A 19,596-nucleotide genomic window follows, 5' to 3' on the forward strand; every position below is an offset into this window, starting at 1 on the left:
GAGCACGATATTAAATTAATCGTGATCATAACTCAAACAAAAGCACTCTGAAAATTTGGAATTGATAGCTATAAAAATTACATTAAATAAAAATTCATAAAAACATATTTTCAAATTAACCAAGTTCAATATGAATTAAGTATTAGCTCTGCAATTAGTTCATGTAATTATGAAACCCTGTGACCCCCAAAATTTGAAATGAATGACAAAATTTCCCATTGCAGCAAGAAAGCTGAAAGATCCGCTTTAAATAACAAACATGTACATTTTGTAACTCAACAGCTTTTAGTGGAAATCAAAATTTGACAAGCATGCACATATCAAAATAATCTTTTAGACTTGCATTGGTGAATACAGATTACAAAAAGACAATGTATATACAGCAGGGATGGAATCTCATGCACATCCACGTTTTCGCCGCAGTCAGCGCATTTTGCAAATCAAGACTATGTGCAGAAAAACGTGTCATCCACATTCAATTTAATTGACATTTTTCTTTCAGTTTATAAACAAACGGTCACATTAGGAGAATCACATGGCAACAAATAAATACCTACAGATTCTTTACTACGACTTACAGGACAACAGTGATAAAATGCTGTTTGCACTAGAAGCTTTAAGAGGAACTGAAACTGCATTTTTCTGAAGCCTACGCTTTCCAATGAACTTTAAAGTTCTTTAGAAAAATGCGTGTAATTAAAGGGACCATTTATTCAGACAAAAAACATACAAGCGATAAGAATGGTTTGAAGTATACCTTCAAAACATAGAAAGCATTTTCTCTGCTTTCTGAGATAAGCTAAAATGAGGGTGTGTTGTGTTATCTAGACCTGCGGTTCAAGAACATTTCCAACCAAAGCACGCAGAGAAGCCAAAATATCATTAAATCAATACTTGGAGGTGATCTGTCTACCCTGTACTTTTCATCCTGTTCTTTGCCATCATCAACATTTCACCATACATATTGCAAACTTCATACGTGATCTCGCTCTTGAAAAGATTCCGGAGAAATGTGAAGTAGCAAATAAATTATCTTTTTGCGAACACGTGACAAACTTAAGTTTCCATTCTTTAGCTTGAAAATTGTAATAGCTGCCAAGCTTTTCTGTTCCAAATGATGCAGTCCTTAATTCTATCAGGTAGCTTGAAGAGCACCTTAAGTGTTGACGAAATAAAAACTTCAAGTGAAAATACAACCTATAGTGTTTTCTTTCAGAAAGCATCTTGTGTAGTAAGATTCAGATATAAAGCGTGCTATTGTGACATCATGAACAGTTTTTTTTCACTATCTTTGAAGTGAGATTGTAGCACTGAAATCAGGCAGTTTGTGTCTTGGTAATTGTTGATCCAAGATTTTTTTTCTTTTCAATTTGCAAATCTTATTTAAACAGATAACCACGACATAAAGATTGAGGTGATTTGGTGTAAGTTTATGTAGAAGGGGGCTAAAAGACCAACAAGAATTACATTCGGAGTGACGTTCCTTCACAACACAAGAGCACAAGCTGCACCAAAGTAAGCCCTTTCTATATTTGCATCCCCTAAAAGTCTTCATGGATAAAAAACCAACGACAACGGGACGAGCCGAAATATAGTTTACAAAAGAAAAAAATAGAGTTCATCTTGTTTTTTTTTTCCACATGAAAATATCTTCCAAGTATACACCTGGTTCGAAACAGTCAGCATTCAAATCAGGCAAATAAGTCCTTGCTCAAAAGCTAGGAAGTCACAAATAAAGTGCGAAGCAACTATAGGACGAAACATTGCACAAAAAGGATTGAAGATTAGACATCACATGGCCCTAACAGGAAAGGCAACAATACAGAATAAGGAAACAAGTCAAAACAACAATCGTATCGGATGTCACTTGAGCATAGATAGAGCCGAAAAGTGATAGTGTATACATGGTTATACACATCTACTTATTGTGTATCAGGTCATGCGGCCTACGGGGACGCAGAAGCTTCAGGTCCACGAACGCGAAACAATCAGTCAGTGCACATGCCAAACTGCCTTCCCCTTTAGACACAGTCCCGTGTGCATTTCTTCGCCGAGTCTGCAGCGCTCAAAGGTCGGACATATTTTTCTTAGGCAAAAAATGTGCTCCTATGCGGTAAAATGCTACAGCAGTAAGCGAAAGATCAAAACAGAAGGGATGGATGCGGATTGGACTCCCCCCGTGCCGTTTGAGAACCAGGGTACTGCCTAACTTAGTACATTCATTTATGAGTCATGAAGTAGCGTAATAGACATGGAGGTCACTGAACAGGAGGATAGAATTATAAGAGAAACCTTACATGCATCCCTCGAGATTTTACGACAGCACCAAGCTATCAAGACCATGGTGAGGTTTGAACTGTCAGATTTTTCATGCATTTTGTTTCCGCTATAGTGTATATGTACAAGGTACAGTAAGGATTATTGAGCATTACAGACAGAAAGGACAGAGACGTTCTAAAGGCTGCCGTTGAATGACCACGGCAAAGAACATTTGCCAAAAAATAAAAGAAATAAAATAGAAAAATCCAGCTCAGGTTGTTTTTACATTATCAGGGCTTTGTTTTTGTTTAGTTTGATTTATTTATTCATTTATTTTTACCATTTTGCCAAGCAATGATAGCATCAAATGGAAAATGTCCAAAGTTTAGGAAAAGTTTAAATGGATGCTGCTGCATAAACATCTGCTTTAGCAATTGCATCTTACCAAAGCAGTTTTTATGTGCTTGAACCCTCTCGATCGGATTTGGAATGCTAAAAGGACAAGTAGCAATGCACAACTCAAGTAACATCATGAAAAGTTGATGGCCTCCAAAGCACTTGAAGAACATATTGCAATGTAAGAGCTCAATGAATAGGATTTATGAGAGCAAACAACTTTCTAGTAAATGATGCCAGACTGCATGTAGCAACCCCGAGCTGGATTTTTCCTTGAAACCCCTTGTTTTAGTCTCGCTTGCATAGGAACCACATGCCTATTCGCAGAACAGCAGACCCATGCTTAAACAGTAAGAAGACTGCAGTAACTCCAATGTGATGATGGAGCCAGGACATGATCCCAAGAGTTGAGTAATAAGCACAAATGATCAGCATGTCTGTACACAAATGCGAGAATATACAAAACAAGATCACACTGCGCGGGAAAACAACTCTCAGGGAAACTCTGACAAAAGGCCACCATGGGTCATTTTTTTTTTTTTGTAAGCTCCATCTGAATGTAGAGCAGGCTGATGTTACTGTCGCTGGATAAACTCTTTGTAAACATTAATTGGAATATCTGTAAACAGCTCTTGTTGATTCAACCATATCCCTGATTGTTTATTGACCATTCTTGTTGGTTACAACATGAAATGGAGATCAGTCAGGTGAAAAATGGCCCATTATACTGTACATTTAAATGTGCTAAATGTTTCTAAGAAAGACCATGAAATTCAGATCTTTCAGTTTCCTATGTGAAGAAACTCTCAATAGAGGTAATACGATATAAATATTTGTTAGGAATTGCACATTGGTAAGAAAACGCCCATCGGCATGCGCAGTCTGCCTCGTGTGGTAGAGTTGAAGTGTTTTTTGTTAGAGCTTCCCTATCAAGGAGCAAAAAGCCTCCCCATATTTGCACTCCTTCTCTTTACCCACTTTTTTGCCATCCACTTAGTAAAACATCAATAATGTGTCTATAAAGTGTACCGTTACAAAATACAGTACATTGATTTGTCAGACTTTACACAACGTAATCACAAAAAGCACTAAACAAAACATATGCCTCTGTTAGATAAGATCAAATGTTACAAGAAGTTACGAAAATATGTTATAACATTAGACAATTAACAGTAGAATACTCATGTAAGGCAAAATCAGGTGATTTTCACAGTGACGACTTCAAAAAGATTTAAGATTACCGAGTTTGCCGGTTTAAAAACAGACAGCTTCCTTCCCTGAAAGACCAGTCTGTTGGCTTTACTTTTTCAAAAAAAGTTAATTATGCTTTCCAGTTAAGTAGTTTATACCTGATCTTTAGAAAAACAACCCTGCTTTTGGAGACGTTGTGTTTTTTCGGCACAAGGTAGGATGAATTGACCGTCACTTCTGGGCTACAGCAACAAATATGGCACATCGAACACTGAAAAGCAACTATGGGGAGGTTTTGCACTCCTTCATTAAACAAGTAGCTTAAACATAAATACATCGGACCCACGCATACAATTGAAATATATTAAAAATTCATGAAATAACAAATGAGACCAGTGCATTGTTATACACTATGCCTACCAAGGGCATTTGGGAAACTGAATGACCAGATACAAAAATAAATAAAAACAAAACATCATTACAAACAGCATCAAAACACACAGTGCATGATTTAAAAAAGAAAAAAACATTTGGTTGTCAAAAATAAAGCTTTGAGAGTGATAGCTGTTGCGATACCTGCTGACCAAGTTGACGCAGGTAAGAAAACCAACAGATCGTTTTTTTTTCTTTTAACATGGCCTGTATAATACGAATGGTTTAGTTCAAAGTCTCTGCAGCTTCCTGCTACAAGCAAAATAGAAACAACAACAAAAAATATTCAAGTGAATATGAAAAAAATGTGCGTTTTTGGAATACATGTGGCATTTAATGGTACACTGTAAACACAGCCGTGCTAGCAAAAGCGCTGAGCGACCAATCTCTCTTAAAAAGAAACAGCGAGGCCATTCGCCTGAAGCCACACGACGTCCTTTTCCCTGCAGTCTTTTGGTGGCGCATCATTGTGTCAAAGGGCTTTTTTTTCGGAGTCGAGGGCGTGGTCGGACCGCTGGATGGCCATGCAACAAGGGAGAGGGTTCAACCCTGCCCGCCCTTTGTCTCTCCTTCTCCATTCAAAAGTTAGAGTTTCAATTTATGTGTTGCTCACTGCCAAGTCAGTCAGTGTGTCGCGTCACAGCCTGTCCATCCTGAATGTGTCCTCAGTGGCAGAGTCAGCAAGCACCATGTCGGGGTCATTGAGCATGTGCAGCCCATCCAGGGTGAGGGGGTCGATCTTTAGCTCGTCCAGGGGAAACTGAGAATCCGCATCAAAGCTGACGTCGCCAACACCTGCCAGCGAATTGGTGAGCTCTTTGGAGAGGCTGGGCGGAGACTCGCCCGTGACTGGAGAAGGTTTGGGCATTGTGTAAACTAGTGATCGACCGATAGTAGCACTAGGTATTAGAGGAGGCCTATACCCAATATTTGGAGGAGATATTCATTTGCACAAAGTGCAAAAAACGGTGAAAATGTTTTAGTTATGCAAGCCCTGAACTTCATAAATCACAAATATGATCTATTCTACCCCTATATTTACTAAGAAATATATTAAGGATTCTTACAACTTATGTTGATGTATGTTTATTGATGGTACGATTCAACTTTATTTGTATGGCGGTAAGGTAACATACGGTTAAAGGGTTAAATTTGCATCGGCGCTGGTGTAACTGTACTTATTACCATTAAAAACCGCAAATTGATGAATAGCAGTCACCTTAACAAGAAACTAAATGCCAGCTAAGTATATTCTACATACATAAAGGTTTTCTACAACAAAGATTAGACTATAGGAATGATATTTGGTTTTAAACATGTTACATTTTACAACGCACAAATTGTTTGTTTTTCTTTTATCTTTTGTAACAGCATCATCTTGGCTGTTGTGGCAAAATAGACCTGATAAGAACTAATTAATAAGGGTAGTTCGTTATTGGTTGAGGGAATTTCAATATACTTTTAGGACAAATTATTTCTATAATTGTATTGACACTCAATGAATGTCTGTCAAATTCTATACAGCAGTCTCCCAAAAATGTACAATGTATTTTAAACCTAGTAAATTGTGCATCCTATTTAGTAATACTGTATGTAACAAAATTGCAAATTGTTTCTGGCTCAAAGCATCTGCAGTTTTGGTAGATATAATTGTATTCAAATTCTTGTTTTTAAAGAACACTACTCCAGTTTCCCACATTTTAAGCCAGACCAGACAGATAGTAACTGATTGTGCATAAGCAAAGAAACCAGAACTCCTTAAAAGGTAAGGGTTGTACAAAAGTATCACAGTTAAACAAAAACACAAATTACCTGTTAGGATTATGTTGGGAATGTTGCCATGGCTACTGTAGCCAAGTTGCTGAGAGTCTTGTAGGCTGCTGCTGCTAAGACCCATCATTGCAGCTTGAGTGTAGTTGAGGGTTGAGCACTGCGTGTATAGGTTGGTTGAACTTATGGGGTTCTCAATCATGTTGAACTGCTCCAACTTTAAAATAGAGAAATTGGTGTAAATGTAGAGGTCCAGTGAAATAACTACAAGAACTGCTGGTGACCATTGGTGTGTATGTAGAGCACCAAGAAAATCACCTGATGAGACAGAGCATTGGTCTGCCTTGATGCCACCTGCTGATCATAGAAGGAGTCGCCAAATATGCTGCCCACCACGGGAATGTGCTGTCATAAAACACAGGAGCCATATGATTCAGTAAGCCAATTAGGAAAAGCACATGAAAAGTGATATTAGTCCACTGTACGGTAAATCAGGCCTAAAAAGTAGGCAGCACAAGCAACATAAAAGCAAGCAAAAGGTGAGTTCACTCATAGCACGGAGCAGTGAGAAAAGCGGATGATGCTCATGGGGCCTGCCTGTGTTTATTTTTCCAAAAGAACACAAGTGAGAAATGAAATGAACAGGTAGTGCCATGTAATGTCTTAGCGAGGATTAAGATTTAAAAATTTTAAAGGCTGAAAGCCTGTTAAGAAGAATGTTGTACTTAGTCCTTTGCTGATAGTCAAATTTGAGTTGTAGTTCATTTGGTCCAGCAAGTTCCAAGTCTTTCCTCTTGGGGGTAAATGGAGTCAAGTCAAGTCACAAGTTCTCAAGTCAAGTTGTATCAAACCCCTTATTCACCTTCACCAAGTTGTACCCATTTTCTCTATGTGGATGTCACCATAAACAAACTGGCCTAATAAAAGCAAAAAGCAATTGTGTGTGTGCCTATGCACGCGACCTTTGGAGAGAGGCGGGCTACACAGTGAACTGATTTCTTGGCACATTAACCTAAAATGCATTTTTTAAGGGCGGGAGGAGACTGGAATACACGAAGAAAAGCTATACAGGTACTGGAAGAGTTGCAAAAAAAGCTTTGAGCCTGAATTAGAGCCCACCACCCTTGCGATTGTGTAAAATGCATTATTATAAATTAATTAAAATCAATCTCCCTAAGATTATCTAGTAATGACAAAATCCTTTCCTTTATTTTTATCTTTGCTGTGAAAGGAGAATAAATTATAAAAACACAGGCAACATCCCTAATCCGTGTGCCAAATGTTTGATGGAAAATATGAGGGCTTTCTGCCAAAAGAGATGGAGATGGTTAGATGTTAAAAGCAGATGTAATGAAGAATTGGGCTCCAACTCGGTGCTAAAATAATCTTTCCATGAGTTACAAATGACATGGGGGCAACAATTAACCGCTGTTGAGGAAGTCTATAGATGGGAATCTCAATCAGAAAAATGGCTGTGGTGTCGTGAACAGTGAACACCGATAATTGTGATGAGGAAATGAGTTAATTACACCAATGTTGATGCGAAAGAATGAAAAGCAGTGTATAAGCTTTGCCCCCAGGAAAAAGCCCTTCTCCAAAAAGCAGCTGGCTTGGTGGGTGGGCTCTTACTTGAGGAGAACCGCCAGGGGAGAAGCCTTGATTGGAGACTGGGGAGGTTGGAGACTGAGTGGCTGGTGAGCCAGTCTGATTGCGATACTGTTGGAGGGAAGAGGGTTAGCGTGTACTAAGAGCTATGCCAATCGCACACAATCTCAAAGGACGGGAATGTGAGGTGGCTCCAGATATGGCTCGACTCATTACACTATGTATAACGGAAAGCTGATCTCCACTTTGTTGGCAGTCCTTACAAATGTGATTGTCCAATAAAAAAGGAAATGTTGCAGTTGGAAGAACATTAAATGGAGTATGGTTGTTCTATTCTAAAGGAGTTCGGGGTTTCTTGAAATCTTACCGAGCTAATGCTGGCTGAGGTCTGGCTGTCCGAAGAGGGGCTGTTGGCAGTAGCGGGGACCGTACCAGTGGATGGTGGAGTGGGCAAGGTGATGAGCTGGATACCCTGGGGCGGTTGCTTCTGCAGGTCGAGGAGCAGCTGAGCTTGGGCCTGAGCACTCAGATGGTTGAAAAGAGGGAACTGAGAAAGCTGTTGCTCTAGGCTTTGCTGTTCTGTTGGAAATATCTACAGGAAAACCACAGGTAGATGTCATTCAGGTTTTTTTTAATAAACAAGATGACTTGGGAGTTAAGTTAGGAATCTCTAGCCACCTTTTGACCTGATTACAATTCATTTATGACTCCTTTATCATTCTAAATTTTACAATGTCAAGAGATTTCAACAATAATTAAGGATGCACCTCAATAGTAGTCTTCTTACACGCTCTTTTACAATATAATCATAATTTCCTTCATTTTTCAACAAATATTCCTCTAGCATGATGACATAATTGTCCAAAACATTTTTGATAAAACAAGAAAAACACATTCTATCCCCATAACATCACCTGGATAACCAAAAATATGCACATATTTCAATTAGAAATTCACTAACACGCCAAACATTACCTGTGTGATGTTAACAGGTGATGAGAGGGTGGGTGACAACTGCTGTGTAGACTTCTGAAGACAAATGTCAGTGGTTAGGGTAAGTGGCACCACGGGAGGCTGGCGTCTCTGTTCTGTGACAGTCATGGTGGGCTGGGACGAAGTAGCGATCCCTTGGGGGGGAAAAAACAATTTGAAGTGAAGTTTAACAGCTCAAGAGCAATAGATCGGGACAATAATCTATAATACACTAACTGCTCTTGAGTAAACTCCAGTAAAACATCCAAATAAACTGCTATCGATCTTTTGAGAAGTGATATACAAATCAAAGTGCATGAAGAACAAATACATTCAAATGCTTACATATTGAATTGTTATAGTTATGTTTAAGACAATTCAAGAACTAAAAGTGATAATTAAATTTGCCATATATGTTTATAATATTGAATGGAAGGAGTGATTACATTTTGGGGTATAATTGAGATCAAAAGTTGCAAGGTCCAATTAAATTTGGCTGTTTAGTTCAGATTTTTGAGTGCCCCTCTCCGATCTTTATATACCAATGTATATTTAATTTTTTGTTGTTGTTGTTTTCAGCATTTCCTCATTTTAGCATGCATTTGATACCATGGCTGGCTGCACTGATGCCTAGATGTGTGAGGTTGGTCGTCAGGCTGCCTGTGCTGTTGGACGAGCTGAGGGATGGGAAGGCAACTGTGTCGTCAGGGTCCAGTGGGGTGGAGAGGGGGGGAGGAAACTGGATGTTGGTGAGATCAGGCAAAGAGCCGCCTGTGTTATGTGCAGCCGGCAGCACCACTGCGTTTGGTTCCTGGTCTGGTGATGGAAAAATGCTACACAAACATTTTAATCAGTTATGAGAATGAGTGGACAATCTTTAAGAAGCTCATGTAATGTACAATAGAAACTCACTTGATTCCTGGCACATCACATGTGTTGTGGTTTGGCGAATCCCCCTGGATGAAGAGACAAACCTCAACTTCCAATTTAAAGCTTTGTATGAAAGAACTTACACAAAGCATAGAATAAAGTGTGCTGCCCTTTCCTTTACCATCAGTACCTTCTTGTCATCCCATAGCTGTTTCTGTGCATCGTTGTCTGCGTCTATCTCCAAGCTCTCTGTCCCAGGCACTGTTAGAAGTAGTATGAATTAGTAAAACAGCCAGAGGTAGATACTTGCTATGACAAAACGCATAATGATTCACATCAGGGCAAGAAATGAGTCATCAATATCAAAGACAGTCAGGCAGAATACAGGGCTCATGATTCTGGGGGAGCCTAAAAATAGCAAGGTGACCACCAGGCAGACTGGCTGCGTGCCAAGCAATTAAGGTTTCACTATATCAGGGCTTCACACACAATCCCTGGAAGATCTGTGAATTATTGATCTGCCTCACTTGATCACCTTGAGTCAGCTCCATTCAGAGATTCCGCTCCGCTGGAGGCAGCGAAATACAGAAGCATGCTGAAGCAGCAAACTATATCTTTACAGCTACCAATATATAAATATTTGAAAAATGCTCAAGACCTGTTCCCTTAGTGTACAACATGAAGCTTTATAACATTGGCGTGTCTGAGAAGTGCCGCAATGAATGGATACTACTACAGACTTGTTTACCTCGTTTAGGCTGAAGCTCCTGAGATCCTCCTGCAAACACCTCTTGGGGTTTTGGATTCATAGTGCTCTGGTGTAAGGCAGAGTCTGAATTTGTCCTGTATGAGAAATAAACTTTCATTTTTGGCTTCAAAATCTCTAATAGAGCAAGTGTACTCAAAAGATCCCACTCATGAAAATAATTATTCAGTTAAAAATCTATTGGATAAAGGGAGGTGGCTTACCTTCTCCAGCTTGTGTCTGGTGGCGGGGAGAGGTAAACTGAGCTGTAAGGGCAGCTGTCGATGTGAATCGAGTTACGGCTAATAAAGGAGAAGGAATGAAAAATTGTCCAGAGTTTAATTGTATGCCTCTCGGGTCATTAGATGAAAAAGACCCAATCAAGGACAGAATTACGCACAGGTGTTTGTTTGCTTCTAGAGCAAATAAAAAGTCATAATGTAAACTAATGAATGCTAAGTACCAACCTATAAAAACAACTTTATATGCCAAAATAGGTAAATTTGTACAATAAATATCCTCCTTCAGAAAATAGCTTTTTTTTTGTTTGTACATTTAAGTTACATGGAACAAATGGCAGAATAAGGACAATAATGTGGTGTCACACAGTCATCAATTTAAATCCTCTTGTGTATTAAGACTGCTGTGTAAAATATAGGACACATTTTCAGCAGGTAACACATTCATTTTGATCTATCTTGTGCATGAAACAGTTAAGGAAAGTAAATAATTTGGTGCACATTCCTCCTAAATAAAGGATATTTGGCGTCCATGTTTGTCAACCGAAAGAGGTCGGCGGTGGGGAGACGTGATGCGATTTCGGTCACGGTAAACACGATCCACCAAACCGTGATGCCTGGTTGTGCGACTGGTGTCCAACACAGAATTCTATAATGAACATACTCACAGGTCATTGAAAGCAACAATACACTCTCACACAACAATGTCTATGTCAATGTACCAGAAAGGTCTCAGGATTAATGGTGCAAATGTGTTCATTTCAAAATGAGTCAAGCCATGGAGGCCATACGGAAGCTTGAGTTTGCAAATGTATCTTAGAATGAAAAGCCATGACAAGCAATGATATACTACAAATTTGCAAAATTGAATTCCACTGAATTAAAAAACTTATGGACACATCTTGGTTCCGCTTCATTGTGAACAACAAGATCCAGATGAAGGGAAATATAAATTGATTTGCATTTTCTTAAAAAAAAAGGGAGGGGGGGCTTTGGTTAATTCCAATCAAAGATTGGGTTGGATTTCGTTATCTTAAAACCAATTAAATACCATCCATTATTTTTCCCCAAAGGTTTCTCATGACAAAAACAAACCACCCAAGAAAGTCTAAGGGCTCACCTGAAAAGGCAGGTCAATGTTGCCATTTCCAATCTGATTGACATTGGGCAGTGAGCCTCCATAGTATTGTCCACGATTCTGCCCTAGTTGCAAATACTGGGTCTTCTGTAACTGCAACTGTGCAAAGTAAAATTGCATGACAGCATGAGTGCATGGTGGGTCTGACTGTAGAAAAACATGCAAAAAAATGATAGATGCCTGCCAGTTCCAATATAAATACAATGCATTGATTAACTGACAGGTGGACTGATGACACAAGGGCATATGGGGATGGTAAATGGCAAGAATTTCAGACCAAACCCTCAGTATAAATGAATATGACTTGCCTGACAACTGGAAATATGATATGAATTTATATGAAATTAACAGATATGTTTCATTACATTGTATCAATAAACTCATTCAAGTTTACACAAACAAGAATTGTGACCTTTCTGACCAGTCATCATGAATATAATGTCTCAATGGAATGAAATGTACAGATGAAAACAGAGACCAATAATGAGTTGTTTTAACAACATTTCTAGAGATATTTATAATTAGGCAACCTATATTTTAAGCCAGGTGGCCCGGCGACTAAGTGGTTAGTTAGCAAGTTGGCCTCACAGTTCTGGGGTCCCGGGTTTGAATCCAGGTCGGTCCACCTTTGTGGAGTTTGTATGTTCTCCCGGACCTGCATGTTTTTTCTCCAGGTTTGTTCAGAAAATGAATAAATATTTTAAGCCAAATCCAGAGTTTAAATCTCATCGGGTGAAAAGCATAAACTTGTATATTGTGGTGTTCTTTTGCACATAATTCACCTGCAATATCCTATTAATTAAGTCTTACTTTGTTTTATTGACAACAATCAATATTAATAAATTTGACTTCAAATAAACCCGTGTGGATTTGGATTTCCCCCAAAAATAAAATACAGATAAAAACTACCATGAATAGAAAGGCAGAGCTATAAATGAGTAGCAAAATATTGACTTAAATCGCTTTGGATGATAACAACAACACTTGCATTGACAGCCCACCTGCTGGAAATACAACGTGGATACCCGATCTATATGATTATTAACCATAAAAGAGATCATTTAATAAGAACATTTAATGCGCGTTGCCCTAGCGTGCTAATGTAGCTGGTAGAGGACGAGATCAAAACAAACCACAGCTGGAGAAGGCGACTAACATTGACGCTAAAATAAGCTCATCTTGCAAACAAAAGCATTTCAGAGTTCTCCATCAATATCGACAGTTTATCGCCAATGAATCGTCTGCCTTGTCAAGTCGTGATTTACAAACCATACGATTCATTTGATAATTAATGTCACTGTCAGCGTTGCCAGTTGTCATCAAGCAGCTAGAGGACAGGTGCACATTCATTCTAAGCTTCCATGCACCTAACATGTTATATTATTATTAGTCCTTAACTTGCACATTTAGTGTTACAACTGTCATTAAAAACAATTACAAGATTGCTACCTCAAACGCATCCACTTCGCCTTTTAGCGCACAAACGTTCCCATTTCTTTTCGCAGCATTCGCTAGCTGCCAAACAGCGTTGCAACGAAAAACGGCTTTATTCGCTTCTTACCCGTGCAGCTCTGGTGATGTTCAAATCTTTCATGACTTCTTCAAATGCCGCAGTTTCTTCCGCCTGTTTCTGGTTATGCAAAGCAATTTTTTCGCTAAATTTGCGAGGATTGTTAGAGGAGGCCATCTTTCCCTCTTCTCTGAATGGAATGTTACGTTACGCACCACGTTGGGGCCTTCTCCTGTCGTCATTACGCACAGACGGCGTCTCCGAAAGCGGGGAGGTGGGGCAGGGTCGCCCGATGCATCAACGCCGACCCTTCCGTGGTCAATATGATCATATTTTCACCTTTTTGCTTATGGCAGAGGTGTCCAAACTTCGCCCAAAATGAATGCAGATCTTTGCATCTTATCATATTTTGTATTTATTGTGGCTCTTTGCCTCATTGCATGTTTGTCTTATTTTTCTTCTCTCTCAAAACACACTCAAATTCATCAGGGTCAATTAAAAGCAAATAATAAATTATATTTGTAAAATAGCTCCAGATGGAGTGGTTAGTGCATTGGCCTTGAAGCTCGGGGGTCCTGGGTTCAAATCCAGGTTGGTCCAACTGTGTGGAGTTTGCATGTTCTACCTGGGCCTGTGTGGGTTTCCTCCAGGTAGTCAGAATTCCTCCCACATTCCAAAAATGCCTGATCCCCTATAATTCTGTTTTCCATATCTCCCTCCTCTACAACACCTGAATCAAATGATCAACTCATCAACAATCTGCCCAGAAGCTTCATACCAATCCCAATTATTTGATTCAGGTGTGTTGGTGGAAAACAACATCCTGATAGCCACTTGAATAAATTGTAGATTATTTTTATTTGGGGAGGAACAACATCAACTCTGAAATTTAAAATAATACAAATAGTGCAACAGATCAAAATACTATTGCACAGGAAATAGTCACATTTTGTGCACAGGACAAAAAGCACTTGAGTGCTGACATTCAAATGGACACAATGGTGTCCAGTCCATACAAAAGAAATGTAAAAAGAAAAGAAAAAATACAATAAATATTAGCATCTTGAAAACATGATTTAAGAAAAAATAGCACAGAGGAACATAAAAATTTAAGGACTTGGTGATTCTCAATACAATATAGTAGTAGTATATTAATGATGCATACAGTCGATAGCATCAAGGCAATGCATGCAAAGTATAGGATTTAGCAAGTTGATTTCTCACCTGAATTTAAAAAAAACTAATGCAAGAATATCTCAAGAATTAAAAGAGCTGATTTTAAGACCCAAATTATAATTAGAATATATTAATGATTTATGTAATAATACAACTGATCAAGTTGCTAATAATGTAGCTGTTGGTGAACAATTTGACTGTTATGTCAAATTGCCCCAAATCAAATATACTGTGATCAAAATATCACAACTTTCTAAAAGAAATTGTCCAAATCCATTTTACAAAATATTTTTGGTGTAAATATACATCTTAAAAAATGATCAAATTGTTGACTGAAAATCTGAGGGGAAATAAGAATAGAATTAAAAAAACCTAATTTGGTGACTATCAGTTTCTTCTTTAAATCAAATGAGGCTGAATTATACACATTTTCAGAGCCAAGAAGTCAAATATTCAACATGTGTCTGTGGAAGTATAATGGGCGTACAAGCAATACCAGCAAAGGATTCTGGGAAGTGCAAATCCCTTTCCCACTCATCGGTCTCTGTGTTGTACACCTGGACGATGCTTGTGACGTTGTTGAGGTGCCAGTTGTAGCCACCGACAATGTAGATTTTTCCATCTCGTAAGCAGCAGCCAGCCTCAGACTGCCCTGCTCTCATGGGGCTGACGGTGGTCCACTGGTCATTCTGCGGATCGTAATACTCGACAGCCAACACATCAAAACAACGGTCCACGTGGTCCATGCGTCCACCCAATGCATAGACCCGATCCCTTCCGCCAATCATGGCGTGCAGCACTCTCGGTTCATTCATAGGCGCTTTATATTCCCACTGGTCAGACGTTGGGTCATAACAGTGAAGAGTTTTCTTATCATCCAAAGAGACACCATAACCACCGGTGATATACAGCTTTTCTCCGCAGGAAGCTCCCGCATGACCCCAAATTCTACGTTTTAATGGCTCCACATAGGCCCACTCATTTTTCTTTGGGCAGTAGCACTCTACGGATGCCAGGCTGCCGGATCGATTGCGCCCTCCGGTGGCATAAAGTTTTCCGTTCAAGACACTGAGGTGAAATTGGATGCGGCCTTCCTGCATGGGTTGGATTCGTAGCCACTGATTCAAGTGCGGATCAAAGCGCACACAGTTATCAACAGCGCCCTCGCCACTTCGGTACTGTAAATGCTGCCCGCCTATCACGTACACAAAGTTATCGACGACGGCGACGCAGGCGTGGCTGCATCCTGTGTCCATCTCAGTCAACTCCTTAAACTGGCGAGAAGCAATATCAGGGAGATAGTACACCTTGCTGCTCACTGTGCGGTCATTATCAGTGTACGGGGTGCCGCCAAAGGTGATAAAGGACACGACGTCAGAACGAATGAGAGTGCGTGGTGACTGCATCTCGTGCTGTCGGAATGGAAGAATTTGATAATTGAAGGCCTCCAAGAGGTACTGCCGGCACTGCACATCCTCAACCATGATGTCTTCTCTCTGAATACTGTCCACCAGTTCGGAAGAACGCATGAGCGGGAAACGGACATGGCAGAGCACATTACTGGCTTGAGCGCGGCGAGACTCATCGTGCCGCAGCCATCGGATTGCCGCATGGAAGAGATCAATCTCACTACAATTCTTCAGTTTGTTACTTTGTAAAAAGAAAATAAGGCGCTCCATTGGAATGTGCAAGAAGTCCTCCTCCTCAGATATTTGGAGGAAGTGTCGAAAGGTGAAAGCATCCACGGATGCCTTGAGGGAAGACAAGCTGAAGGTGGTTGCCATCTGGTCGATGTGGAGGCATGTCTTAACACTCATGGCTGACTGGAGAAACTCCTCGCACAGTTCCACAACAGGGACCATCTGGAGGAAGACAGCTGCTCCAAGGACATCCTGAATACAGTCTAGATCTAACGTGACCTCAGAACTGTAAGCAAAGTCTATAATATGCTTCAAGCCCCGGGCAGACAACCCTTTCAGCTCAATAGTGTTTTGATTTGACTCCTTCATGCCTCCAGTGAACATAGCCCTGCAACACAAAAACAAATACAAGAGGCACATTTTTATATCAATTCATGACCATAGATTAATAATGTACCCAGTTTCTATGAAAAAGTCAAAAGTCCCTATTTATGCGAGTCAGGTAAAGGAGGTTTTGTTGTTGTTGTTGTTTTTATTACAAATTCAGCACACGTCAAATTTTTTTTTCTACTCTTGCTTGTAAAACAAGTATTTTGAAAGAATATTATTGTGCAATATTTGTTGGTTACTGACCAACATCTACGAAACAATTGGCACCAGTTGTTAGTGAAAATGCTCACATGAGCTCTTTAAATATTTATCAGTAATATGCTTGTAGGGGGGAAAAATATTCTGAACAACATGTGTTGTATTCAATTTCTCTCACCATCAAACTTCTTTTAGTCTAGTTGCAATAAGTGTTTTTGCTTTGAGTGTGAGTGCTAGCAAAGTGCTTTGAATTTACAGATAAATGGGCAATGAAAAAGTCCTGTGACACATACGGACCTGAAATAATCACTACAAGCTGCCAGCACAGCTTTGTGGACCTGAAAGCGCTCCTCATTGATGGCCAGCACCACGTCAAGAAGTTGCCCTTGAGCCCTTAATATGGACAAGCCCTGGAGGAGTGTAGAACTATGGCTGGGGGCTGAAAACGTGAAGCACAGGGCGCTATTCTTGCAAGCCATACTGAAAGAAAAAAAAGGCCTGGTCACTTGGAGTGAAACAAGAAATCCTAAATTACCTTTGAGTATAACTTTCACATTCCCAACCAATGCCACGATATACGGTCTACCAGATAAGCGATTTTTTTCTTCAAAGTGGATGAACCCAAGTTTTTAGTTTATAATTAACACTAATATTGTTCCACAACAATCAGACTCATATGAAGTTTCTATTCTACTGATACATTATGCTTTTTTGTTCTGATTGTGCCTACTGGTTGCCTAGCTACCAATTCTATGTGTACCCCACCCAGAAGATGTGGTACAGTAAAGTAGTCTCACTTTTTTGACTTTACTAAACATATCTAAAAAATACCTTCTCAAACTTTTAGAAAGAGTTGGGACTGTATACCACGATAATCACACACATCTTTAAGACACCATTACATACTTTTTTCACTAAACATTTATGTGAAAAGTCTTATTATTCCTTACACAGCAAGTATTTCTTTTCACCTTTAATAAATTATGAAGGCAACATGAAATATTAATACTGCAGTGGAAATGCCCCCAACATTTGAGTTTACTGTTTTGGTTAGGCCTGCAAGTATTCGATCAGCATCTAACAAATAAAAGTGTATATCGTATATGTTTCTTAGCAATCAATATTTCTTGCTAACACTGGCCTAGCCGTGCCTGACAATAAATTATGGAGGCCCGAATAGATCCTCGGCATTTCCTGTATTTTAGCCTTGCCTCTGTGAAGACGGGTACAGTTAAGCCAAGTTCGACAGAAGCAGCACCAATCTTCCCAAGCCCGACTACAAGCATTTAATAACCTTACAAGCAGTTAATAACCTTATCCATAACCTTACATCAAAATAACTCACCTGTTCTGCGAAGGTGTCGATACGATAGCCCCACCATCCGATTTCGCCATCTTCTAGCACAGGTGCAGACTCATGAGGCATTTTGTAAGATATCATCAAAAAAATGAATGGGGCACACAGTCAGGACATTGTGTTGCAATAAATGCGTTAATTCTTCTCGGAGGACTTCTTAAACTTGAAAGGTAAAAAGCGGTCGGTTGTTGCTGTCTTGCAGGTTTGTTGATACGGTGACGACATCTCATACTGCCCCGGTCCGCCCTTTGTTGTATTGACAGCTTTTGGCCATGTGGAGGCGCAAAAGTCAAGCGTATTTAAAATCACAGTGATCAAAAGGATGCCATCATATATACTAGTACTACAGTAGGAGAGGGTTTGTGTATAATTGCGTGTGAGAAATCATTCTGAATGTTGTCCCTCAAGCCAATCCCCCTACACTCATGCAAAAAAAAAACATGTACAACTCTATAACTCTCTGCCTAACTACCTACTTACCTACCTGCTGACCTGTCTACCTGCCCCCCGACCCACCCACATCTAAAATGTGAGTCAGACATGCTAACTGGTAATCCACCATTGGTCAAATTGTCCAAATAATCACCCATTTTACCAATGTGGAACGTCACAGCTTCCGCCTCTTCAACCTGTTGTCTCCTGGCAGGCGATACAGGACCATAACAGCCAAAACAAACAGTCTCATGAAAAGTTTCTTCCCAAGAGTCATTACCATACTCAACGCGAGTTCGACGGCTTGAGTGGTTAGCCCGTAACTCCGAGGTCCTGGGTTCAAATCCAGGTCTACCTGTGTGAAGTTTCTTCCTATTTGCATTCTCTGAAAAAAAGACCACAATGGGAGTACACTAAACTCCTATGTGGCACATTAAAATAGTTTCAGTCTTTGAATATAGTCATATTTACCATTTTCTGGTCTGTTTAAGGCGGCCCGGTGAGCAACCGGTTAGCACATCGGCCTCACAGTTCTGGATCCGAGGGTTTGATCCCAGGTCTGTCCATCTGTGCGGAGTTTGCATGTTCTCCCTGGGCCTCTGTGGGTTTTCTCCGGGTACTCTGGTTTCCTCCCACATTCCAAAAATGCCTGATTGAACACAAAGACATGCCTGGTAGTGTGAGTGGAAGCTCTGAATTGCCCCTAGGTATGAGTGTGAATGGTTGTTTGTCTCCTTGTGCCCTGTGATTGGCTGGCCACCAATCCAGGGTGTCCCCCACCTCTACCCCAAAGTCAGCTGGGATAGGCTCCAGCACCCCCTGTGATCCTAGTGAGGATAAAGTGGGTCAGAAAATGTAAAAATAACTAAAATCTGTTTTCTATTGAGTCCCTATGGGGTTGCATGTGTTAAATTTTGGATGTGAACTCATGCAACCAAATTAGTTAATTTCTTGCCTGACTGAAATGTGTTTTAACCGCTTCAAATAAATCAGCGTTTTATTGTTTTATGCCTGTAAACATTAAGTTGCTTTATGTTTATTTTAGTCTAAAATCATCACTTTGGGAGAATGCTGCTCTTTCGTTTCACCCACTGTATGAAATTGTCTTTCTAAATATTTTAACCTTGCCTGTGAGGGTTTCCCTTAGGTACTCTGGTTTCAAAACATGCATGCTAGGTTGATTGATTATGTGTGTGATTATGTGTGTGAAAGGTTGTTTGTCTATATACTAGTACGTATGTATACCCTGCAATTGGCTGCCTACCGATAGTCAGCA

General features: G+C 39.9%; 2 protein-coding genes across 5 annotated transcripts; both read right to left on the reverse strand.

Annotated features, from left to right (window-relative positions):
* Positions 1-162: 162 nt before the first annotated feature.
* Positions 163-13,727, reverse strand: crtc1b (CREB regulated transcription coactivator 1b). Of its 4 annotated transcripts, none has more exons than XM_077716445.1 (14): positions 13,179-13,726; positions 11,600-11,716; positions 11,001-11,128; positions 10,465-10,524; positions 10,244-10,338; positions 9,677-9,756; positions 9,538-9,581; positions 9,235-9,458; positions 8,629-8,780; positions 8,021-8,245; positions 7,678-7,764; positions 6,367-6,453; positions 6,091-6,265; positions 163-5,127 (listed from the first exon to the last, which is right to left on the reverse strand). In XM_077716445.1, exons 1-14 carry the CDS (start codon positions 13,302-13,304, stop codon positions 4,916-4,918), a joined length of 1,812 nt encoding a protein of 603 aa, XP_077572571.1. In that variant the 5' UTR covers positions 13,305-13,726; the 3' UTR covers positions 163-4,915. The 4 variants fall into 4 exon arrangements, with proteins under 4 accessions (XP_077572571.1, XP_077572574.1, XP_077572573.1 ...); XM_077716446.1 differs by having other exon boundaries at positions 164-5,127; positions 9,686-9,756; positions 13,179-13,725; XM_077716448.1 differs by lacking the exon at positions 11,600-11,716 and having other exon boundaries at positions 13,179-13,727.
* Positions 13,728-13,966: 239 nt separating this feature from the next.
* On the reverse strand, positions 13,967-18,170 carry klhl26 (kelch-like family member 26). The gene is made up of 3 exons (XM_077717837.1): positions 17,877-18,170; positions 16,829-17,011; positions 13,967-16,331 (listed from the first exon to the last, which is right to left on the reverse strand). Exons 1-3 carry the CDS (start codon positions 17,924-17,926, stop codon positions 14,735-14,737), a joined length of 1,830 nt encoding a protein of 609 aa, XP_077573963.1. The 5' UTR covers positions 17,927-18,170; the 3' UTR covers positions 13,967-14,734.
* Positions 18,171-19,596: the final 1,426 nt, after the last annotated feature.

The sequence above is a fragment of the Stigmatopora nigra genome, chromosome 5, assembly GCF_051989575.1.
Source record: "Stigmatopora nigra isolate UIUO_SnigA chromosome 5, RoL_Snig_1.1, whole genome shotgun sequence".
Classification (NCBI taxonomy): Eukaryota; Metazoa; Chordata; class Actinopteri; order Syngnathiformes; family Syngnathidae; genus Stigmatopora; species Stigmatopora nigra.